The sequence below is a fragment of the Mesocricetus auratus genome, unplaced genomic scaffold, assembly GCF_017639785.1.
Source record: "Mesocricetus auratus isolate SY011 unplaced genomic scaffold, BCM_Maur_2.0 Super-Scaffold_100013, whole genome shotgun sequence".
In the NCBI taxonomy this organism is placed as follows: Eukaryota; Metazoa; Chordata; class Mammalia; order Rodentia; family Cricetidae; genus Mesocricetus; species Mesocricetus auratus.
In genome coordinates this window covers 70,347,530-70,373,500 of record NW_024429196.1, presented here as the reverse complement: position 1 = coordinate 70,373,500, position 25,971 = coordinate 70,347,530, and the positions used below count along the sequence as shown (strand labels likewise).

The 25,971-nt window shown below is 37.5% G+C and overlaps 2 protein-coding genes across 2 annotated transcripts in view; one reads left to right on the top strand and one right to left on the bottom strand.

The window, feature by feature from the left end:
- Positions 1 to 25,971, top strand: part of LOC106020806 (centromere protein P) — a 193,318-nt gene that overhangs the window by 88,897 nt on the left and 78,450 nt on the right.
- On the bottom strand, positions 1,934 to 25,487 carry Aspn (asporin). Its single transcript, XM_040755954.1, has 8 exons — positions 25,249 to 25,487; positions 18,642 to 18,917; positions 15,576 to 15,688; positions 10,502 to 10,715; positions 9,094 to 9,204; positions 5,287 to 5,380; positions 4,915 to 5,053; positions 1,934 to 2,322 (listed from the first exon to the last, which is right to left on the bottom strand). Exons 2-8 carry the CDS (start codon positions 18,892 to 18,894, stop codon positions 2,125 to 2,127), a joined length of 1,122 nt encoding a protein of 373 aa, XP_040611888.1. The 5' UTR covers positions 18,895 to 18,917; positions 25,249 to 25,487; the 3' UTR covers positions 1,934 to 2,124.

The window sequence follows — 25,971 nt, the reverse complement described above, 5'->3', positions numbered from 1 at the left end:
TACCAATAGTGCTGAAGCTGAGTAACCTGCCTTGAAAACTGAGATGTTCTTTACCCATTCTTCACCTTGGTGTTCAACTTCCACCCTTTTCTATATCTATAATGTTGTTGTACTTGTCATCGTCGTCCTTCTTCTTCTTCTTCTTCTTCTTCTTCTTCTTCTTCTTCTTCTTCTTCTTCTTCTTCTCCTCCTCCTCCTCCTCCTCCTCCTCCTCCTCCTCCTCCTCCTCCTCGTCCTCCTCGTCCTCGTCCTCCTCCTCCTCCTCCTTCTTCTACTACTACTCCTACTACTACTACTGGATTTCTCTGTGTTAACAGCCCTGGCTGTCCTGGAACTCACTTTGTAAACCAGGCTGGCTTCAAACTCACTGAAATCCACCTGCCTCTGCCTCCCGGCTAACATTGTTCTCATCCCACCAAAAGTAAAAATGTATTTGAAGCCTATATGTTGAGATAGTTTGAAGTAAATGTAAGGGGCTGGAGAGATGACTGGCAGCTCTTCCAAGGGACCCACACTTGGTTCTCAGCACCCACATGGTAACTCATAACTGTCTATACTCCCAGGTCCATTGCCTTCTTCTGGCCCCAGACGTGCAAGTGGTGCTCACACACATGTAACACAAGTTAATAAAAGACCCAGAGATAGATATTGCGGTTCAAGCTGAAGATCAGGGGAGCAAAACAGCTGGCCACTAACTCTCACCTCTAGCTCGGGCAGAAAGCGCTGATTGACACACAAGCTCTTCACCAAGTCTCAAACTGCTGCCTCTCCTCAGTGTGGCTGAAGAATACATGCCTCATACTGATTACTTGTTCCTGTCTTTTATACCCATCTGGTGCTGGGATTAAAGGTGTGAGCTATAATTCCCTTTTAGACTGATTCAATCTTGTGTATATCTGGATTGTCTTAGACTCACAGAGATCCACATACCTCTTAATCCTGAGTCCTAGGATTAAAGGCATATATAGCCACTGTCTTATCTTTATAGCTTGAGGCTGACTTTGCTTTTCTGAATCCTCAGTTAAGCTTTACTAAATCATAAATAATATATCACTACATATACACATGTGAATAAAAACCCCTATATACATAAAATATTAAAACAAATTAGTTTAGTAAAGAAAAAAAGTATGTATGTTTCTGATTAGAGGGAGACAAATTGAACCAAAGCACATATTTTATTTAAAACTAGTATTTTAATAATGTCTTCCTCATTTTCAAATTTTACTTAATTCTTATTGAATATCTGTAAAATAAACACATGAAAGCACTCTTAAGTTTTGCTCAGAGTTTTCAGTTTTTGTCAGCCTAGATGCATTTCTCAGAGTTATCCAGGTTGCATATTTGAAGAGACTACTTGATACCATATTGATTAGCATTCATACTTTTCCAAAAGGACATCCTAAAATATTCCGAGTGGAAGTGATGACACTATGTACCTAACAGTTACTGTATTCTTAAAAGCTTATATAACTGATCATAAAAATGCACATTATAGATTTTAGTATAGGCAATCATTACATTTACAGTTTTATTACCAGATAATAATTTTTAAAGGTCCTGTATGATAGCTCCAAAAGCAACTCGTATGAATGTTATCTATTGAGTTGATAGTGAATACTTGAAGTTTTATTTTGAGTTAAGAACTTTGATGTGATTTTGTCAAACTATATATATTTCAACATTTTTAGAAATATTTCAGTACTATCCAAGTTATTAAAAAGTTACTAACAATATATGCAGTCTTCATATTGCTGTTCTTGCCAGCTTTGTTTTTCTAATAGTGAAGAAAGGGCCCAAATGTTACTAAGTCAAACATTCTGTTTACAGTACAGTTCTGTTTAATACACTTGATAATAAAGAATTAAATACTGAATTTTTTGTTGCTGAGAAAAGAATATTTAACGAAAAGATTTACACAGAACCATTCATATTCAAAGGAGCACTGCAGTAGATGTTTATTCTGAGTATCAATAGTAGGGCAAAATTCTGTTTAAATTTTTTGTCATTGATCATATGGAATAGAGTGTTGCTTATGTGTAACATACTACCATTATTAGTATAGTTCAAGTATTCCAAATGTGTAAATTTTTGAATTTTATATTCAATGGATAGTGTTAATTACTATTTACTAACATTCCCAAGCTGAACACTCATTCTGCCGAGAACACAGCGAAATGTTGCAGGTTGTATTTCCCAGTACTTCATCGGGTTGTTGAATAAACTTATTGCGCTGTATAAGGATTTCTTCATCTTTGGCACTGTTGGGCAGAAGTCATTCACCCCCACTTTCGTAATTGAATTATAATGAAGGAATATTATCTGTTGTGGGAGGAAAAAGAATGGATTTTTAAATGCCCAGTAAATATTAAACTGGATGTGTTTTATTTTCATTTGAGATAAAGTTTTGCTACATTACAAAACTAGCCTTAAACTTTTCATCTGTCCTTAGCCTCCTGACTAGTACCTGGGATTACAGATATAATCGGCATTTGTTTATTATTTATGGCTTTGTTCTCCATTTGCCTTTTGTTGTTGTTTGTTGGTATGTGTTTTTGTTTTTCGAGTCAAGGTTTCTCTGTGTAGTCCTAGATATCCTGGAATTCACTTTGTAGACCAGACTGTCTTCAAACTCAGAGATTGGCCTGTCTCTGCCTCTGAAATACTGGGATTAAAGGTGTGTACCGCTACTGCCTGGCTTCATCTTTTTCCTTTACATTGATATGAAATTATGTTCCCGTAAGATATATTCATTTAGAGATGATGAATACTTGTCATACCAAGTCATGTTTAAGTATTATGCAAGTGTTTGGGGGAGAACTTTGTCACATAGGACTTGTGTCACCATCGAGAATGTATTGTCTGGCCATCCTAGCGACTTTGCTTGTTCCTTCTACTTCTCCCACCTCATATGTGCAGTCCCTACTGTGCCATAGTAAATGTGTTTTCCTGGCAACGCTGGAATATTGATTCCTATTACCTGTAGAACCTGCTTTCATTTGCCATGACTAGTCTGAACCTGTTCATTAAAAATAGACATCGTCTAAAACATCTGTGTTTTGTCTTCAACTCTCTTCTGTCTTGAGATATTGTAAAAGATAGTTTATATGTTTCCTCTTCATTGCTCCACTGCTCAGTATCATAGCAAGGTATCATTTATAGCAGTGAGCTCAATTAGAGTAACCCCAGCTAGGTATGCATTTGTTTACTTTGCAGTTTATTATTCATTTGGGATTTTTTTTCTGCGTTAAAATTTTGTTCACTATGAAATGCTAGGAAAAGTAGCATGTAAGAAGTGGATGGCTGACAAACCAGATATTTAGGTTATAGTGCAGAGTTGCAGATGTGGAAATTTGGATGAGGTGAGGCCTGACTTTAAATAAGGAAAACTGGGCTGTGCTTGTGGGTGCAGAAATCCACATCTACACAGTCTGTTCTTTAGTGGCTTGAGTCTCCAGAGTGCAGTGAACAAAACTTGCTTAAAGATAGGAAAAGGTCTGGCCATGATGGGACATTCCTATCATATTGGCATTCAAGAGGTTTAATGAAACAGGAGGATGTCTATACTGCATAGTGTATTTGAGACCAACCTGGACTACATAATGAGATTCTGTCTCAAAAAGGAACAAAAACAACAAAAATTTAGTACAAATAGTAATCAATTCTTAGTTATTTTTGGTTTTCTACTTGCATAGTAAGGAAAGGCCTTGGAAAACAGGTTGAAGTGAAATAGGGATCTTAGTTTTTTGTTGTTATTGTTTTGGTTTTTCAAGACAGAGTTTCCCTGTGTAGTCCTGACTGTCCTAGAATTTACTATGTAGACAAGGCTGGCCTCGAACTCACAGGCATATGCCTGCCTCTGCCTCCCAAGTACTGGGATTAAAGGCATGTGCCACCACCACGCAGCTGAAATAGGATTTTTTTTTTCATGTGAGGGCCATAGATGAGAATTAGAGAAACTACAAGTTCTAGAATTATGTGTAAAATACTGTCTTCGTTTTTGGTGACTTCTGCTGGCAATTAACAAAATGTGAGCTTCTCAGAGAGTGTGAAGGTGCTGAGAATCGAATCCATTGCCTCACACATTCTCTGTAAGCACTCTACCCTGGAATATGTCTGTAGCACTATATGAGCTTCTTATGCTCTATAGTAGCTTGAATAAGAATGGTTCCCATAGGCTCACGTTTGAATAGTTGGTCCCTAGTGGATGCAACTGTCTGGAAATATTAGGAGATACGGACTTGTTGCAGGTGTGTTACTGAGAGAGGACTTTGAGATTTCAAAAGACTCCCACCATTGCCAGTGTACTTTGCCTCCTGCTTCTGTGAGCTCTGAGCTGCTGCTCTAGCCACCTGTTGCCATGGTTTTACTCTGCCATCATAGACTCTAACTGGTGGTACCGTAAGCCAAATTAACTCTTTCTTTTATAAGTGGTCTTATTCACGGTGTCTTATTACAACAATAGAAAGAAAACTAATACATATAGTGATTTTTCAGTTAATTTCATTCTCTGGTGTGAATGTTTAAAACTGTATACTCACTTCTAACCTAGCACCTGGATCTTAATCCTCTTGCTTTGCCTTGTGGAATGTTTATAGAAAAAAAAAAAAGCAGAACAGATTGTGCTTAGTGTCCTGACTTGAGAAACTTCAACAACTTCAAGTTTGCTTGGTGAACAGCTTGTCACAGTGACCTCGGCATTTTCAGTTAGGTGGAAGTATAGATGGAGAGGGTCCTATTCTTCTTGAGTGGTGTCTTTGTAAGAAAGTATTCTCACACTTGGCTACCCATACCACATGAGTCATCGTGTTCAACCCTTTCTTGTTGCTCACTTGATCCTTGCTTGAGATACACTAGTATTTTCTACATAAACTAAAATGCCCATATCTGCAAAACACAAGGAAAATGTTTTACCTGGAGGTATTTCAACTCTTGCAATCCTGAAGGGATTTTTTTTAGTTTATTGTGTTCCAAGTGTATCTCCCTCACATGTGGTATATTAGCAAAACTTCCATTTTCAATATCTGTGATTCTGTTGTTTCCAAGACCCAGCCTATAGGTGATATAAAATTTATTGTGGTTAGATTTGATAAGAGTTTGCTGAAACTCCCGCAACCTTATGTAGGATATGAGTCTATTAGCATAGACTCCTTATAACAACGGTTCTCTCCTTGTTTTCCCTTAACACTCTTTTGAGTAGGATCCCTGTACATTCTTTAAAAACTTCTTTAATGCTTTGGTCATATATGCTATCATGTTTCAGTGAAGATGTTTGGAAGCTTTTACCTTTGTAGTTCTTTGTATCGTTTAAAATCTTCAAGTTCCACAGTTGATATTTTATTAAAATCTAAATGAAGCTCCAGTAAGGTTGGTGGTAGACCTAAAAAGGAAAAAGTATGTTAAACAAAGTAAGGCCAAGCCTCAATAACTGTTACCAGGTTTTCAATTGTGGAATTAGACATTTCAAGTGAATCCTTTTAAAAACCCTTTAATTAAGCCAGTGGTGGTGGCTCATGCCTTTAATCCCTGAAGTCAGGAGGCAGAGACAGGTGGATCTCTGTGTGTTCGAAGCCAGCCTGGTCTACAGAGGGAGTTCTAGGACAGCCAAGGCTACACAGAAAAACTCTGTATCAAAAAATCAAATCAGGGATTGAGATTGTAGATAAGCACCAGACCCAGGGTTTGATACCCAAATTTTGAGTATTAATAATTAATATACAACTCTACATGAACACACATACACCAACGATTTGAATAGCATATTCTTTGTATTTCCTTCCCTTTCTATTTGCTTGAGATACTGATTTGATTGAGATGTTCATCCTGTGGACTTGGCTGGCAGCTTCCAGTTGATACTGTTAATCAGGACCCTGCCTCCTGACTTGGGCCTCAGGTCCAGAGACTCAATCAGATGGCGTAGGTCGTCCTTCATTTGATGCTTTAGGCGTTGGGACTTGTTGCCTTGATCTGTTCTTTACTAAAATTGGGAATGGTGATTGAAATGGTATTTACCTAGGATTCTCAGGTTGGCCACAAATTCCTAGTTGCAAACCAGAGGCCTACCTTAGCTTCCAAAATATCCAGCACTACATGTACACTGTTTCATTTGACTTTGGTGGCTTTATTTTATTGCCTTTATTTATAGATTTATTAGCTGCAACTGTATTCTCAATAATTTTGTGATTATTTATTTACTTTGTGACAAGCAGCAGGCAAGTTTGATTCTTTCAGTCAAATTCATACAATGCCCAGAGGTTACCTGTTAAGTCTTTTGTTTCTTAACATCATTAGTATACAAGATTCTACTCTTCTGAGCTGTTTCGTCCATTGAAGTTAGTAATAGTTATTTTATATAAGAAATACAGCTTCAGTGCCCCAGTACATGACAGATGACCTTTGAACATCTGGTCTTGTTCTTTTCACACTGTGTGCCCAGAGCCTACTCCTCTGTGTTTCTAGCTGGTATGAGAGAGACCGACCAGATTACTCAAGCAAACCTTACTGTGGCAGTCATATTTCAATGTATTGTTTGTCAACCTATGGTTCTAGTTACCTTGCTGGAAAAACTTCCCATTTTAACTTTTGCTAAACCATTCCCTTCCCATACTAATGGTAGAAACTGATGAATGAAATTGAACTATCTTTTCATTAGCAGTAGTCTTTGTAACTAAATTTATTTTTGATTCCAGAATTTAATTTGAATTTAAAAGTAAACCAGAGCAGAAAACTTATTCTTCTAAATTGATAGCATTCTAACTTCTTGAATTTTGTTTGACTTTAATTATATATATGCAATGCCTATAATATTACTTTCAGTTAAAAGACCAAAGAATTAGTATTCTTATGGTTTTACTAGATAATGTCCTGTGCCAGCCTATTCTGGAGTGGATTGTAGGAAGCTGGAGAAGAGCAAACTCAGTGGGGAGCTTAATGAACTTAAGGGTATTGTCTTCAGGACATGAAGAAGACTGGTGACCAGAGAGCAGAATAGGGTACAGCTTCTAAGACAGGCACAAGCAGAGGTCATGCAGAGATGTGAATCTAGCAAAAGCCCATCCGCTGCTGATAAATATTAACATGCTTTTAGGTAAAAATATCTGTTCCTACCACAAGCTATTTCCTACCCACATGGGACTGCGCAGTAGAATTTCCCATACAAACAGAAAAGAAAACATTTTTCTACTTTCCTCCTGTAAACTCTTCCTGTTAAGAGCTTCTGGGATAACTGCCATTTCACCCTGCTGCAAGTAGCATTATGATAGAATTTTGGCATGCTGACTATCACATTTTAGTGAATAATTCTGTTTTCAAGAAGGAGTTTTTTAATGCCAGAGAGATAGTGACAGAATAGTTATGTAAGTTGTGACATTTGATTCTGATTTGTTTGTAAAGATATAATTTCTTAAGCTCTGAAATAATATTGAAAATTAAATTAAATTGTGCTTTGATATTTGAAGGAAACTGTAACAAGGGTATATTTAGAAAGGAAAAAATGGCGGTACCACTGGTATCATCCATCCTGTCAGACCAGGCTGCTTCTTCCTATCCAGCAAACCCTCCTCTGTCTCCTCCCTTGGCATCCACTCCTTCCCTTGCTCTGGCTTCTATGGACTCTACGCCAGCTGACATCCAAGAAAGGAAATGTGTGCTTTTGACCACTGGATAGAATTTATTGTTTTTCTTTTTTTGGTCACTGCTGCAAAAATTACAAGATTTTAGAATTCTAGTAGTTAAACACCCACTTTATTTAAGTCTAATTAAAGATGATTTATTTGTGTAGATATGAATTAAACTGGTTCTTCCCTGGGGGGGCAGATTATCGTCCCACTTTTTATATATGTTTCAAATAAGTGAAAGATAATTTATTTTTTTAATTTAATTTTAATTTATATGAGTTTTGCCTGCATGTATGTCTATGTGCCACATGTAAGCCTAGTGCCTGGGGAGGCCAGAATAGGGTTTAAGTGGCCATTCGAGCACTAGGAATTGAACTTGGGTCCTTTGGAAGAGCAGCCAGTGCTCTTAACCCTGCTGAGCCATCTTCCCAGCCCCATATAAGTTTTTTGTATGTATACAAAAATGACAATTTCGGGTGGGAAGGAGAACTGTGGTTGGCATATAAAATGAGTTTTAAAAAATGGGAAAAGTTCTTTAGGAAAAAATTTTCACTGTATCTTGTACTCTTTATGTTTGTTTTGTTCATTTTGAATCAAAGTAATATAACAGAGCAAGTTGCTATTTTTACTGGTAGATAGTGAAATTACTCTTGGAAATTGAAAAATGTTATTAGTATGGGATATTTCTGATCCAGTTAGTCATCAACACAGAAAAGAAGCCTTTGTTGGACTTGAGGAAACAAAATTGTGAGCTTGAGTTGCAAAAAAAGGCAGTCAGTCCTACTCAGTTAGTTAGCAGGTATCAAGTTTGGGTGTAAGTTGTCTAGGACAGTGAGGAGCATTTATCCTTGGAGTGCTTGCTTCACGTCCCATTAATCTGGACTGATGATGCAAGGCTCCTTCTAGTAAGGTTTTTGTCTGTCTCAGATACTGTCTTCAAGCCTATTGGCACATTAGTCTTCACCATATCCCTGGAAAGATGTTAACAGAGCCCTTTGTGACATATCCTTCTTGCCAAAGCCAGTGCTGCCCCCATCTGCCCTTACAGTGTCTGTCCACCTCAGCTGCAGCAGCACAGCTAAGGTCTGGCCCCATTCAACTTGCTCAGCTTTTCACTCTACACAATTCTCCATCTCTGTAGAACTTTGTGGATTGTTTAGAAGAACAAATGTCAAGAAAGAGAAGGACAAATAGAAAGCTCATTGCTTTTTAATGTTTATTCTTACTGGAAAAAAAGATTATGGTGTAATGTCAAAAAGATCACTGCATATACTTCTCTGTATGTCAAAAAGTACTAAATTTCATACTATGGTCAGATATACTGGCGCTAGGGTTTCTGGTTATAGTGTAGTTCTGACTATATACTGTAAAGCTTTAAATATTACAAATTATTATATGATAATACATGTAACAACATGTACTCATTGAAAGATGGTACCTTTTAAAATGCTGTATTTTAAGTAAAACAAATACAAACCTTTTGGGATTGAGGTTAGTTTTGCCTCAGCAATCCTGATATGGAATACTGTCACCCCTTCAAATGCTCCTGGTTCTATACCACTGTTTTCAAGAGGGTTTGCACTCATTTCTGTGAAAGAAATGACAATTCAGCACACATCTGTTATCATCATGAAAACTCACAATGCAGAGGAACACATCTGAAGAATATTGGAGAAGTGTATCTTGTTCATGCATATTCATTTCCACTCAGTATACCTACTGGTTGTACTCTTCTATCAACCTCAGAAAAACACTACCTTGAATTATGTGAATAGGAATATATAATAAGCTCTTTTTTATTTCTTTGTTTTGAACTACTAAGTAGAATTACTTTCGAGATGCCGTGAGCATGATGATTTGGTTGGTTTATAGTAATATTGCAGCAGGAAAGAAAACACCTTTTATGTAATTCAAGGTATTTGTGTTTTCCATTTTGTTATCTTCCTAAACTGTGTTCATGTGCAAAATCTCATGGACGTCAGAGATTAGTCTTGGATGTCATTCCTAAAATGCTATCCCCCCCTTTTTTTTTCATTGTGTTTTTAACTGACATAAATTAATTACACATAACCACCTTAGACTTGTTTGTTGAGACAGGATGTTTTTGTCAGGTAGGCTAAGCTAGCTGGCCACTGAGCCATAGGTATCTGCCCATCTCTATTTCTCCATTTCTGGGATTACAAGTATACACGACCATGCCCTACTTTTTAATGTGGATTCTGGGGATCTAACTCGGGTTCTCAGATTTAGGCAGCAAGCACTATACTTCATGAGCTATCTTCTAGTCCTTAATTTTTAAAAGATCATATGTCAATTATAAATTATGTGATTAACAGAATTTAACTTAGAAGAAATGTAAGAGACTGTTTCATAAGTGCTAGTTACTTGCTTGGATTAAGAGAATATATGGACATGGACCTTGCTTAAGTGTTTGAATGACTGTTGAAAACAGATGGCATAGTTATATTGTGGACGTTACAAATAAAATAGTGAGACTTAAATTATATAATAAAATATACATATTAATAATCTTAAAACGTAGCCAAAATTAGGTTTGTATTTCAAATAATAAGAGAATTAATTGTACATATTATATTTAAGTAATTTACACAATACATTAAAATACTATTTTTAAGCTTAATAGCATAGGTTTTATTAGTTAGAGTTCAGTTTCCAAAAACAGAGCCAAGTATGTCGCAAGATTCTTGAAAAAGAGGCAGCATCGTAAAACTTTAATTTGTGTCCTATAATTTTTCACACTTTATTAGTCTATAAATAGCTTAATAGATTCAAAGATTAATTTTTGAAGTTACTTTGAAAATTAACAATCTAAATGTGACTGTTAATTACAGTTTCAACATGTTACATTCATTGGGAAAACTTACCCAAAACGTGTAAAGCATTCATTCCTTTGAATGTGTCCTTTTGTATTTTCTTAACTTTATTATCATGAATTCTGAGCTCTGCTAATGATTTGGGAAGGTTAAGTGGAATTTCACTTAGTTGATTGTGGGATAAATACAGCCTTCTCAACTTCTTTGTAGTTAGAAAGGTTTTTGGATGAATCTTTGTTAGCTTGTTGTTGTTTAGAATCAGAGCCTAGATAAAGCATAGAAAGACAATGTAAGGCAGTTGTTCTCAACCTGTAGGTCATGACACCTTTCACAGAAGTTGACTAAGACCATTGGAAGATACAGATAGTTACATTATTATTCATAACAGTAGTAAAATTGCACTTATGAGATAACAACAAACAATTTTATGATTGGGGTCACTACTACATGAGGAACTGCATTAAAGGCTCACAGCATTAAGAAGGTTGAAAACCACTGGTTTTAGGGAATGGGTTGATTTGCAATGATTAACTGTATTCTACAATAATTAGTCATGGAAAGCAATATAATTTCTACCATGTGTATATTAGCTAAAGATATCTATTACAGGGCTGGAGAGATGATTCAATGGTTAAGAGCACTGACTGCTCTCCAAAGGACCCAGGTTCAAGTCCCAGCACCCACATGGCAGCTTACACCTATCTGTAGCTCTAAGATCTGACACTGTTACACAGGCATATATGCAAGTAGAACACCACTACACATAAAATAAGAATAAATAATTTTTAAGGATATCTATGACAATTTCAGCTTTTAAAATATTACTGAGTTAAAACAGGACAGCGCTTTAATGTCTGGTGCTAGTTAAATACAGTCAAATCTTTGTGGGGGGTCTTTGTCGAGACAGGCTTTCTCTGTGGCTATGGAGCCTGTCCTGGAACTCGCTCTGTAGACCAGGCTGGCCTCGAACTCACAGAGATCCGCCTGCCTCTGCCTCCTGAGTGCTGGGACTAAAGGCGTGTGCCACCACCTCCTGGCTAATCTCATCTTTTTAAACTTTGAATTAGTTAATACATTCATAGTAACCATTTACATGGCAACATAATATACTTCTATTTTTCCCTCTTCTATATTGGGTGGAAAGAATTCTTGATGTTTAACAACAGTGGTGGCAGGGTTTTTTTTTTATAGCATCTTTAATACCTTTCTTGTCCCTCTAATAATCTGAGTCTATCAAGCAGGAGCTTGAGATTTATTTCTTTTTTAAACTTTATTCTTCTGTTCTTCCTTTAGTTTCTAGACAGAGTCAGTATGTCTTACGGGGATTGCTCAGAGTGTTTCTCCTTAGCACATACACTCTGTCTATACAGCAAACTCCTTCAAGAGTGTGTTCACTCATTTTACTCTCTGACCTTTTGTCTCTCTTTAATCACCCTCCTTTCTGACAAATCATGTTACCAAAGGTTTTATATAAGAAAGATTAATCCTAGAAGAGGGGAAACTGTTTCTCACTGCCATCTAGCAAAATAGGCTCCTTTCTGAATATATAATAATAGCTAAAGGTGTATTTCCCTTTAGTTAGCCGGAAAATGGGTTAGGGAGTTGGCTTTCATAACATAGTGGATCACAAAGGTAGCTTATGACTTTTACTTGACTCTATGAGGTTAAATCTAGCTTTGCTTTGAATAGTACAGAACAGGATACAATGAAGAAAACTGACTTGCCTGGTGTCACCTTGCAAGTGAAGTCAGAGCTGTCTTGCATAATGAGTATATACTCAATAAGATTTTGACAGGCTTCTCAAGACTTACGTCTTTTGTCATTTATCCATTTGTTTTCTGACTAAGACATGCAATTGTTGGATTGTTGAAATTACATAAAAGGAATGATGAGTAACAAAACTAGGGTAAAAGCTTTTTTTCAACTCTGTCAAATGCTGCATGACATAATGCCTGGCATGATGGGCTGGTAGAGTAACCCCAGGTCAACTGTACTCAGTGTTGGCTTGTACACAAGGAACTGACTGTCCTGCAGCCCAGATGCGTCATTAAGAAACAATGTAGAAGAATGTGTACTGGGAAGTCACTGTTTGTAACAGCAGAGAGGAGTGAGTAGGGAGGCCTGAGGGTGTTGAGGGTGCCAGTCTGTGTGTTATCTTTCCTACAAGAGTACTAGCACAAAACAGGCAGCTTGAAATAAAACAGAGATTCCTGGAATATCTAAAAAAATTTTTATTTCTCTCTCTCTCTCTTTTTTTTTTTTTTACAAGACAGGGTTCTCTGTATTGTTTTGGAGGCTGTCAGTCCAGCCTAGCCTCGAACTCACAGAGATCCGCCTGCCTCTGCCTCCCGAGTGCTGGGATTAAAGGCGTGCGCCACCACCGCCCGGCTTGATTTCTCTTTTAAGACAGGTTGCTCCAGGATAGAGGGCTACATGGAGAAACCCTGTCTTGAAAAACAAACAAACGAAAAAACCTAATAATGAAAATGGTTTATATTAGCACATTTGGTCAATCTACTCACACTAACCTAACAGGAATACTGATGAACAGTTATGGAAATCCCTGCCTTTGAGTAGCAACTTACATGTACATTTGCTCATTTAACCTTATAAACCATTCTACAAAACCCATGCCATTATTGTACCCTTCTTATTGCTGAGGAAAGTAAGGACATGTCCTCCATTGTTTAGCTGATAGAGCCAAGAACTGTGTCCAGGTTCACCCAGCACTAGAACATTCACCCTTCACACAGTACAATATAGAAATTGACTTTAAAAATATTAAAGAGGCCTAAGAATTTCCCAGCATCTTTTAGTGCATCATTTCTCAGTGAAAAACTAAAGTTCATGTGGACTGAGTTCATGAAATACTCCTGAAATACAATAAATTTATGCTAACTGATTTGAAACACTTATGGCTTTGATATCAAATATAACATTAGTTGTTGTTCTATGATTACTTAAACTGTAGTTTCAAAGGTAGTAGAAATATTCACAGACTATATTTCCACATTCTCTTTTTTTTATATATTTTATTTTCCAGTTTAAATTTAGATAAGAAACGAGGTTGCTTCACAAGTCAGTTCCAGGTCTCTCTCCCATTCCCTCCCCTCCTCCCGTGCCCTCCCCCCAAACCCCCCCCCCGTTATCCCCTCATTCCCTCAGGGAGGGTGAGGCCCTCCATGGGGGTGTCCATAGTCTGTCATTTCATATAGGGCAGGGCCTAGACCCTTCCCCAAGAGTTCAGGGTGAGAGTACACCTCACATTGTTCTATGGGAGTCCAAAGTCCGTATGTATACTTGGGATGGGTACTGATCTGCTGCCCAAGGCTCAATAGATTCCCTAGGCCTCCTCACTGACACCCAGATTCAGGGGGTCTTGATCAGTCCCATGCTGGATTCCCAGGCTGATGCCTGGGATTCAAGAGTTAACCTTTGTCTGGTCAGCTGTTTCTGGGGGTTAAACCAGCCCAGTCTTAATCCCTTTGATCATCAGTCCTCCCTCTCTGTTACTGGCTTTCTTGAGTTCAGCTCAGTACTTAACCAAGGGAGTCTGCCTCTTCTTCGATCAGCCACTAAATGAAGTTTCTGTTTCCCAGACTCTCTGCCCATAGGATTGTAGGCTGGCACTCCCCAGATCTATGTCTAAAATCCACATTCTCTTTTTAAATTGCTTATGTATATATGTACATCCTTTCCAGTCTCTGATAATAGAATGATGACCTCTCTTATCTCTGAGTTTCTGTAATATCAAGCTAGTGAGATGGGCTAGGTGAATCTTTGGTAGAATCCATTGTTATTGCTGTTTTAATATTGAGACTGTATTTTATAGTCCAAATCTACACTTTCTTCTTAACCTAAAGCCACACAGCCAGTCCAGCTACCAAGCAGTACAGCACTTAAACACGAGCTTTTGGAGAGGGTTGACCTAATCTCTAGATGCTAGGTGCAGCACCTTGCCAGTTATCCCTTGTGTGCCTCTAACATGAAGAGTATGTGTGTCTTTGACCTGAGATGACTTCATATCTCCCAGATATAGAATCTGTACTTGGCTACTGTTAAATACAGATAGGCCTATATGCAAGGCCTAGTCTGGTTATGAATTCTCTTCTCCTCTTAGTATTTTACCTTCCCTAAAGACACAGGCTGTGTGCTTGTTTTCTTTAGCACAGCCTCAGAGTATAGAGAAATGGCTTGGAAGAGGCAGTCTCAGCCTACCATACCAGACAGTGTAGCGCCAGAGCTGTTCATCTAGCATACCTAGCCTCAGCTCAGCAAAACAGGGCAGTGCTAACAGGAGTGGTGACGCTTCCACAGCTGTGTCAGTGCAAAATCAGACTCTTCATCCAAACTTAATTTCACATTAAGTCAGAAAACCAGTCGTCTTGTAAGGTTCAAAATCCTAGGCGATGTTAGGAAACTAAAATATTAATTATATTTATTAATATATGAAGAGAAAAGGAAAGATGGCATGCATGAATATATTAACCACCTAAACAAATACATTCTGTGTGTTACTGCTAGAGAACTATGGTAAGATCTTAAGTCAGTGGCTTTGGGTGAAGATTTCTTACATACTATATTGATTATTGGTGTAGGTAAGTATTTTTTGTTTGTTTTGAAACAGGACCTCATTATGTAGCTCTGACTGGCCTGAGATCCACCTACCACTGCTCCTAAGTGCTGGGGTCAAAGGCCACCAAGCCCTGGTAATAATTCTTTTTTTACCCCTTTTAGTGGATCATGAGCATTGTCACTGTGACTAGATTACAACTCAAGGCAAGGCTGTCCCCTCTCCCCATACCTCTTCAATATGGTACTTGAAGTTCTAGCTAGAGCAGTAAGACAACAAAAGGAGATCAAGGGGATACAAATTGGAAAGGAAGAGGCAAAACTTTCACTATGAACTCATTTAAATTCTCAGCCCAGTTACCTTTTGCCTCACCGTTATTCTGTAAGCATTAATTGAATTAAGCCATAGTGTTTACTTGGCTAAATACAAGAATTTTGCAGTGGGTCACCAATAGGACAGTAAGATATCTTTACACTGATGCAGTATAAGTAATCATTTCAGAGTGATAAGGATTTTCACTAAGTAGTTGAAAATATGAGCATATAATCTTACATAAAGTGAAGTGAGTCCTCTAAAATCATTTTCTTTAATTTCTTTAATCTTATTATTTTGAAGGTCAACCATTCGAGTGTCAAATGGAATGTTGCTTGGGACCGAGGTCAAACCTGAGAAATAAACAAACATGTTACAGATGATAGATGTTCATGCTAAAGATGACATCAGTAATACAGTAGAGATGTACATTTTTAAAATTCATGGTTATCAGTAGCATAGGACTTAGAAGTTGTAAAAAGTGACAGCATTTGCTTTTGAAAGTCTCAAGACCTTTCCAAGTAGCTTTTTTTTTTTTTAATTTTTACAGGGTATCTATCTGTCTTGAACCTGGCTGGTTCCAAGGTGAAATATGTGGTGGTAGGCTATGCTATACTTGGCTCTATTTAGGGATCACAAGCAACAGAAGCACAGCTTATACAGTGTACTTGGGCTGAAAATAATAGCCTTTTGTGCAGATTTGATGGTTAGCATAAGGGTCTTGACAATTTTTTAAGAAGAACCAAAATGAAATTGGTTGGGGTGGTACACACCTTTAATCCAAAGGCCAAAATAGGCAGATCTCTGTGAGTTCTAGGCCAGCCTGGCCTACATAGTGAGGCCCTATCCAAAAAAAAAAAGAAAAGAAAAAAAAGCCCAACATATAGAAAGTTATGATTAGAAAAGTAGATATGCTAGATAATCTTCATATATATTAACAAAAATGAATACTTTTGTCAATTCCTTTAACTGGCTGTAAATTTTATTCCCAGACCTTACACATACCTTGATTAGCATGTAGATGTGAGATATAACTTATTTCAATCATCATCTGCAGTATTAAAGAACAAAATGATTTAACTCATCTCACTTTTCTACTTTTTTTTTTTTTTGGTTTTTCAAGACAGGGTTTCTCTGTGGCTTTGGAGGCTGTCCTGGAACTCGCTCTGTAGACCAGGCTGGTCTCGAACTCACAGAGATCCACCTGCCTCTGCCTCCCGAGTGTCTTTAGTCTCCATTCTTCTTTGCAGGAACAGCTTCCTTTGTCAGAAGAAGGTTAAGGTACATGTTTCTTTTAAAAGTTTTTGGAGATTATAATTACACCATTTTCTTCTTCTATTTCCTCCCTTCAAACCCTCCCATGATCTCCCCCTTGTTCTCTTTCAAATTTGTGTTCTCATTTTCATTACTTGTAATATGTGTGTGTTCCTATATAAGTGATACAACCTGCCCAGTCCATATAACGTTGACCTGTCATTTTAGGACTGACCACTTGACTTTTAGTATTTTAGAAGAACAAAAAGGCTCAGAAATTCAAGAGTATTTTTGGGTACATAGCCAGTTTGAGGCTATCTAGGGCTATATAGATATTGTCTCAAAAGAAGAAGAGAGAAGAATGGAGGAAGGAAACAGAACCAGCCCAGGAGAGAAGCCTTGTTGAGCTCATATGTCATGCCACCTTGTACCCTGAGTGCTAGCTGTGTATATAAAGAATTGAGTATTTGCCATTCTGGGTTTTGTGTCTTGCTGTGGTATAGTCTTTCCTTTCTATTCCTTGTCCCTTTCTTTTGGAATAGGAATAATGGGAATGTGTACCATGTGCCTCCGTATCTTGGAATTGTTTAGTTTCTTTTCTATTTTACAGGAATTCACAGCTGAGAGTTTGAGTCTTAGGAGACCTTAAACTTGGGTGTTTGAGCAATATTGGAACTGTTAAGACTATGAGACTCTTTGAGATGAACTGAATGTAGTTTCCATTATAAGATGGACATGAGCCTTTTGAAGACCGGGTTTATAACACTAGGTCTAAAGGGGTGTGTTTGGATGTCAAGTTGATATGTACATCCAATTTGAAACTAAGTAGTCTTGATTGTCAACTTCATTAGGTTATGAAGCATACCTCTGGGTGTATCTGAGGACAGTTTTAGAAAGGATTAACCAAGGGGGACCACCCACCCTGAATGTATTTGGTACTCTCTCTAGACTAGTTGAAACTGAATAAAAGAGGAAAGACAGGTAGTGCGGGCATTCATTCTATCTCTGTCTCTCTCCTTATTTTGTTTCCTTTCTACTTATCTCTTGCTTCCCCACCCCTTTCTCCCTGTCTCCTGTCATTCCTCTCCCCTCTTGGTTGCTCATATGTAAGCTGCAATGTGCAGCCACCCAAAATTGATGGTTCCTTTCTGTTATTTTGTTACAGCAACAAAAACAACATAATGAAGTTACTTTAAAAGAATGATAAATTTTAAATAGACCTTAGTTCAATCACTTCTTTCTAGGAAGTTCTAAACGCAAATTATTCATAACAAATAGAACATTGCATTTAAAATATCTAAAGATCACAGAAATGTACATGACCCATGTTATTGTTCTGGGTAGGCACTGTATTTTGTTACCATAGAGTTTTGCTGTCAAGTAAGTGTAGGATTGACCTTTTGACATTTTGAGTTGAATTACAGTAAAGCAAATTAAAAATGAAGTGCTTAAATTTGAGAAGAGAAAGAAGTACCTTCTATGTAAGGTCCCTCTTTTTGTGGCATGTGTGTGTGTGGAGGGGCGGTTGAGACAAAGTTTCTTTGTGTAGCTTTGGATGTCCTGGAACTTGCTTTATAGACCAGGCTATCCTGGAACTCAGAGATTTGCCTGCCTCTGCCTCCCAAGTGCTGGTATTAAACACAAACTCCACCACCACCCAGCCCATTTTTCTTTTTATTCTGGATTTTTAAGTAAGTGATTTGCTCTCTGCTGGACTCTCCACCTAAACATTTCTCTGCCTGTTTTGTAGTTCTGGCATCAAAATTAGGGTAATGAATAGGTAATCTACTACCACCTCATTTTTCTTGTTTCTTAGATGAGGGTCTCTATTTTACCTAACCTGGCCTGGAACTCACAGTCCTTCTGTATTGAATTCCTAAAAGTGTGGACTAAAAGCCTGGGCTACCACACTCACCTTCCACCTAAGAGTGCAATAAACCATTTTACAGTGACTGAATAGAGTTTTGAAAGTTTGGTGACTAATTTTTTTACCCGCCTAACCCTTTTCAGAATAGCAGTATTCTTTAAAACAAAGTTGATTTCTGTCCTTACCTAGATCAGAACAGTGGACAACTCGAGAGTAACATTGACACCCAAATGGACATGTTGGAAACAAATCAAAAGGGAAAAAGGGGTTCACTGGCTCTTTTGTTGGAAAAAGGGAATTGTCATCTTCGTCGTTGTCATCATCATCCGTGTCTTCCATATCCTTCAACATCATATTCTTCAGTGCTGTGTGTGAAGGGCTAAAGAAGGGTTTGGCAGAGCACACAGCCAGAAGCAGTAGCATCACATACTCCTTCATGCTGCCCTGTGCACAAGTCCAACCTGGCGTTCAGTAGACAGTGAGTGTTAAACTAGAGTTTCAACAGATACAGCATTTTATATACATTTCTAATGTTGGCAAGAGTATGACAAAATGATATTCTTATCCATTGCTATGTAGTGTAAATACATAAAACTTTTAGAAAGTATTTCATCATATGCTTTTGGAGGGAGCTTCAATAATTCTATTAATTTAAAAAGCTGGGTTTGTCCTTAAATGATGCATTCTCATCTTAGTAATGTTTAGGAGTCTGGAAAAAATTTTACTGTGAAGTGCAGACTTGACTTCATGATACTTTGAGATAAGTTTCAGTGAAGGAATTTAAAATGAAGTACTTAGATTTGAGAAGATGAATAGTCTCAGAATAAGATCTCTTTGTTTTATCTTCTGAATTTTAAAATAGCCTCATCTCAAGAAATAATTCTAAAATGCATAATAGAATTCTTTGTAATAGAAAAAGTTAAAGACAGATTTGTCATGAAAAATAAGAGTGTATTTTTCAAGTGAACTATATTTTAGCCTACAAAATGTTTCCAAAGATACTTTAAAATATTACTTATAAGAAAGCAAATATTTAAAACTCCATAGTTAATCTACTTCTAAATAAAAAAAACAGCTAGTACAAGTAAATCTGGTCAGTTATAAGCTACAGTGGTAGAACTATGGATAAAGTGTTTGTCTTTTTTTTTTTTTTAAATACAGTTGCACATATCCCAAGCTGGCCTGGCCTGGAACTCACTACATAGCCAAAGATGACCTTGTACTACTGCTGATTTTCCTGCCTTCACCTCCCATGTGTTCAGGGTTATGTAATGCTGGGGATCAAGCACTCTACCAACTGAACTACATCACCAGCCCATTCTGTTCTTGTTTTTGCGCATCCTTACATTGCAGCTCTATCTTCCACATGCACAGATACTCTTAACTTTAGTATTTGGAAGCTTACAATTACAGTATCATTTGAGGTCCTGTCTTTGGCCTAGCCTAGTTTAAGGTTGCCAGAGTTAGTAATTCAAGTGAGCATCTCTTGTTTATGTTTATTTGTTTGTTTTGTGGATAGGAGTTTGTTTTGGTTTTTTGTGGGGTTGTGTTTGTTTGCTTTGGTGGGTTTTGTTGTTTTTTGAAACAGGGTCTCACGTAGTCCTACCTGCCCTGGAAATTGCTATGTAGATGAAGCTAGCTAGTCTACAGAGATAGGCCTGCCTCTGCCTGGTGGGTGCTGGGATTAAAGGCGTGCACCACCCCACTCAAGCATTCATGTGTACCAAGTGTGATGTTAAGTCACTTAATGGGTAAGGTAGGAAATACCTTCCTCTTGTTTCTCTCCTCACATTTCCTATTCATCAAAACCATAACTAAACTCTTAATCAAAAGCTCTTATTAAATATGATATTGTTAAGGTTAACATTTTAAGCTGGTCATGGTGGCATATAACCATAATCTCAGCATTTGGGAGTCTGAGGTAAGATCATGAGTTTGAAGTTGGCGTAGGCTACATTGGGAATCGTAGGACAACTTGAGTTACATAGTATGACCCTGTCAAAAGTAATAATAACAAAAAAAAAACAACACTCTTGAATGTTAAGGAATTTGATGGCAGTGAGGAAAAGCTGGCTGTGGGGATTGCTGAGTGACTCAAGTGCTTACTATGCAACCATGAATAACTGAGTTGATGACATCCTCAGCACACATTTGAAAACTGGGTGTGCTGCACACATCTATAATCCCAGCTCTTGGCATGAGCGGGGAGGAATATAGGTGGATCCCAGGGACTGCTCAGATAGTGAGTCTAGTTAGCAGAAATGGCCATCTCCAGGCCATTTAGACAGACCCTGGCTAAAAATTGAGAGGCAAAGCAACACCTGATACTGGTTTTTGGCCTCCATTCATGCCTACATGGTTTAGCACACCTTTTCACACACATACACAAGCATATATCACACATTCTAAATAAATAAATAAACAAAACAATAGTCTAAATTAGTGACATTCATGAGTGGCTTTTCTCCTCTGTATTGTTTTGGAGCCTGTCCTGGAACTCGCTCTGGGGAACAGAGTGGCCTTGAACTCACAGAGATCCGACTGCCTCTGCCTCCTGAGTGCTAGGGTTAAAGCTGTGTGCCACCAAGACCCGGAGGCTTTTCTCCTCTTAATAATCCTGATTTGATCCTAATATACATCTTGCCCTTTTCTACCCTTTCTCTAGCATTCTCCTGGCGGTGTAAGTGGCTCAATTTTCCATACAAATTGTTCTCATTCATTGGTCTATCCAAGAAGACAAAGAGAAAATACCTACCTACTTGGGATATTATTTGGAAATTCACAGTGTTTAGGGTCCTAGCCCCATTTTCTAGATTATAGAAAATGAAAATTGGGGTTTATTAAGTTGGCTGATTGATTTTGTTGTTTAAATTTTTTAGTTTAAAAACTGAATTACCTGGACTTTAGCTCCCATATATAAGCAAAAACTGTTTTAACATTAAGGTATTTGAAATACAGAACTAAAAAAAAATATGGAAATTTTTAAAGTATATGTAACAAGAGGAGTGTGTTAGAGTGCTAGAGTGAATGCCAAGAACACATCTTGATTTTCCATGTGGGCTGGCAGCAGGGTTGAGGGCTGGACTTGTTTGTATGTGTTCCACATGCTGGTCACAGAGTCCCTTTAGCCTGTTTGTCTCAGTGAGCTTAAAAGAAATTTCCTCTGTGCTGAGTGAAGGTTTAAGCTGAGGAACTGACGGGGTATGAAAGTTGGATTTCGAGATAAAGGGGAGTAAAGAGAAAGCACAGGGCACACAACCAGGAAGCAGAACAGTGATGGGTTTGCTTCTCTTCTCCATCCTGCCTCAGGCTCACTAAGCATCAGCCAGAGTCTCTCCTTTTCTGTCTTCTTTCTAGAATATTTCATGACAGCCTCTTTGCCTTTTTCATAACTGCAGTAGATGGAAGTATGAACTGAGACATCTGCTTGCTAGTTTCAGTATTACCTGTCACAGTGGAGGAGCCTTGCCATTGGTAACTTGTGAAAGCAACCAGCTCCTAAATGGCAGTTTGTCTTTTTCCTGGTGAGAGGTATAGATCTGTATATTCATAGCCTACCATCTCAATGAAATTAACTCTTGGTGGAGGTTCCAGAACAGTCTGGACCATACTACATTAATAATGCCAATGAAAGTACTCCTAGGGAGCACACCACCTTTAGATCTTTGGCTACAGGTACTACCTATGGCTATTAGAAAAATCTTATTTTTGAGGACAGAAATACCTTCCTAGTAGTTCTCTATGCTATTTCTATCTTCTAATAGCCATTTTTAAAAATACATATCTTTCTATGTCCTTGTATCTCAGTTGCTTGCAAAGAAAACATAGGCCAGCCTTGGTACCCTGAAGAATTGCCCTCTGGTGTTGCTGGGTCTCTGCTATAGGTTTGAGGAGTCCATGAGAAGGATCCTAAACCTCTGTTGGTTGATCTGCACAGCTGTTCACCACTAGATAATATTTGCAGTGCATATGAGGGAGCACTGCAGTGCCTTCTAGTATCCAGAAAGAATATGTGAAATAGTGTTATGTTATTATTTCTTAAGTGATATGCTGCATGATAAATAAAAGACCCAGAGACTGATATTGGAGTTCAAACTTCAATATGTAGAACAGAAAAGCAAAGTAGCAGGCTGGTAGCTGTTACCACTACCTCAGGCTGAATGGATTGATCCTTCTGTCTCTCCTCATCATGGCTGGAGAATCCTCAATGTGACTGGAGAATGAATGTCCCTATCCTCAGTATGAATGCCTGATACTGAGACCTTGCTCCTATCTTATATACCTCCCTAATGCTGGAATTAAAGGCGTGTGATCCCAGGTGCTGAGATCATCTTTGTATGAGCTTTTTCTCTTTAGGACTGGATCAGTCTTGTGTAGATCTGGGTGACCTTGGACTCACAGAAAACCCATCTAGCTCCTAATCCAAAACGTGTGTACTACCACCTCCTAGCTCCTGGATGCTAAGATTAAAGGTGTGTGTCTGGCTTCTGTGACTTGTGGCTCACTTTGCTTTCTAAATCCTCAGGCAAGCTTTAATAAATCACAAATAATATATCACTACAGTGGTATGGCTTTGAGTTTGTTAAAACAGTTCAAAGTCAAGTTTATTAGTTTTGGCAGCATTAGACTGTGCTATTTTTAAAAACTTTAAAAAAATATTTACATCTCATTCTTAGGAAGACAATATTCTCCTGATTTAGGCCAGTTTTGCCAGTGTTTCTGCTCATGAAAATCTTTGGGTTTTGGTATCAAGTTCTAGTCTTAGTAAGAAGACTCTTGGGAATACTATCCCAGTGCTTCTACTGTTACTAATAAATCAGAACCATTTAGAGCTGAGAAAGAGCTCTAGACATCACTCCCAGGAACTCTGAGAGGAGGAAGTTTAAGCTTTGGGCATCCAGAACTCCCTGGAGGCAGCAGAGCTGAGGCAACTTTCTCACCCATCTCTTCTAAAGCTTCCAACTGTGCTCCAAGTAGATTTTCATGTCTCAAAGTCACTTCTAGACAGTGAACCAGTTTTCCTCTGAAACAGGCAGGGTGAGATTTGACCATGCTCTCAAACTTCATAATAACACTAGAAATGTAGCAGAGAAGTACAGAGGCTTCCTATTTACCACTTAACTGTCTGTAAACTTGAAATGGAAATCGTGTCTGAGTGAAATGCTGTTTCCTCTTACTACCTTATTAGGTAAATAAGCCACTGTATATTTAAAACCAAAGTTTAAAGGGCTGCTTGACAACTGGACTTAAATATTTCAATTAGCAGATATGTTATAAGTGCCACGATATAAATATGACATAACATGTCCTATGTTTCTCACAGACAATACAGACTACATTCAAGTATCATCAAGGCATCGCCTTATCAAATAGCTTAAAACTCCAAGTATGCATTGGGAAACTTAGTCACAGCATTATTTGTTGATAAACAGCAATACTTTTTAAAGCAACACCTTCAATTAATTTTACCTTGTAAATATAAATGGCATTCTAATGAAAGAATTAGTTGTTTTTCTTTCCTTAGGTTTTTCTCTTTATCAGCTATATTCAGCACCATGATTGCTGTTTAAAAAAAAAAAAACATTCCTACCTCTCCACTTTTCTAAGATTTCCTACAGTGCTTGTAAAGTTAGTCTGTTTTGTCTCAAGCGTCAGGTCCAGGTATCATGATACTCATTTTTAATGTAGTGGTTAGTTGTAACAGGAGGCTGCATCGCTTCCATTCTTTCCACTACTACACTATAGTGCTTCCTGCCAAAACCAAAACAAGAAACAGCAGCTTGGATACTTTCACATGAGCTGGGGCTTGTACTCCCATCTGTCTCCCTTTCTTTCTATTTTCTTTCTTCCTTTCTTCCTTCCTTAACACAGTGATTCTTGGTCAGATTACAAGGAAAATAAAATAATAAAACATGCTATATTTACAGCAGTAGATAAGATACACAGAAACCCCTCAGGTTCTTTGTGACTCAGTCAGTCCTTCTAGCATGTGGCCACTGTTTTCATGGCTGCCACACCTCTGAATACATTAGCATGAAAGAATACTATGTTCTGTTTAGATTGTTCGAAGAGTGTTGAAAGCATTCTTTAATTTCTTTAAATCTAAGACATAAGAAGTGTACTTTGTGAAAGGGCAAAGGAAATCTTTGTGTTATTTTCAGTATGAGGTTTATTAAGAAGGAGTCTCTAATTTTCCATATAGAATATAGATCTGGTTAAAAAGTATTATAGATATTCTTTCTTGAAATTATGTTGACTACTGTTATAATTGTTCAGTACCATTTCATTGTACAATAAGACATTTAGCAAGGAAAACATTGGGTTTTCAAAGGTGTAAATAAAAATGACATTTGAATAATTCACACATTTTTAAAAAACAGGATCATAGGTTTATATAGTGAACGATGTTAATTTAATATACCTAGTATGCTCAAATTTCATTAACTTTAATTATCAAAGTAATACTGTTCTCATAAAAGATTGTCTAAGATGTCTGTTTACTTTTTCAAATCAGTCATGTTAACATTTATGATAAAGCATTGGTAACAGTGTCTTACTGTTCTTTAAAAAACTCATAATATTTAAAATAAATTTATTTTAAAACATAAAGCTAAAGTAAAGTTAGTTACAAAATTTAGAGTTTTTCATATTGCTTATTGTAAGAAACTACACAGTTATGGTTTAAATTTTACCTATAATTTACAAATGTTTATTAGTAACATTAATGCTTCCTTAATATTAACAATAAAATAACTGTATACTGGTACATATAATATAGACATATAAACATACCTTGTCAGAAAAGAGAAGTTTTCTTCAAAGTAGTTATCCACACTTTACTACTTAGCTACAATGTAAGTATTCTCATGACTCTTTAAGAAGAAAAGATAAAATGTTACATTTAAAAGAAAAAGAAAAAATAGCCTGCCTAACACAGCCTCTGGTGTGGCTGTGTCCTGGGTGATACTGGAATAAACTGCTTCCACAGATTAGTCCATGTTAGTACTGAAGAGCGAGATTAAGACTTGTTACTGCTCATATGTTTTCCATCACTGTTTGGATCGCAGCCAAAACTTCTAGCTAAACTCTAGACGTCTACTGGAAGATTTGGAAGTTAGGGGAAAAAAAGTTTAATAATTCATGGCAACTGGCCATTGAAGCTGTAGTCAGTCACTCTAGAAATAACTGATTTGAGAATGCTTTATGAAATTCTAACGAATGAATACCTATAAATTAGCTTCAAAAATGACGCACCATTTATAGGCTAATAAAACATTTATCAGTCTTACTAAAGAACACCCACATTATTGAAGTGTGAACCCAAAGACTTCTTGAACTTAAGTAGCCATGATTTTGTTTTCTCATAATGACTGGAGGTATTATGTTAAGTAGATGTCTCGAGACTTTTTTTTTCAGCTCTTAACCCTGTGATAGGCATCTTAAGGAACTGCAAGCCAGGCCCTGCAAACTGTTCCCTGACTCTGTGTCTGTTGTGGTATAGATAGCTGTGCAAAT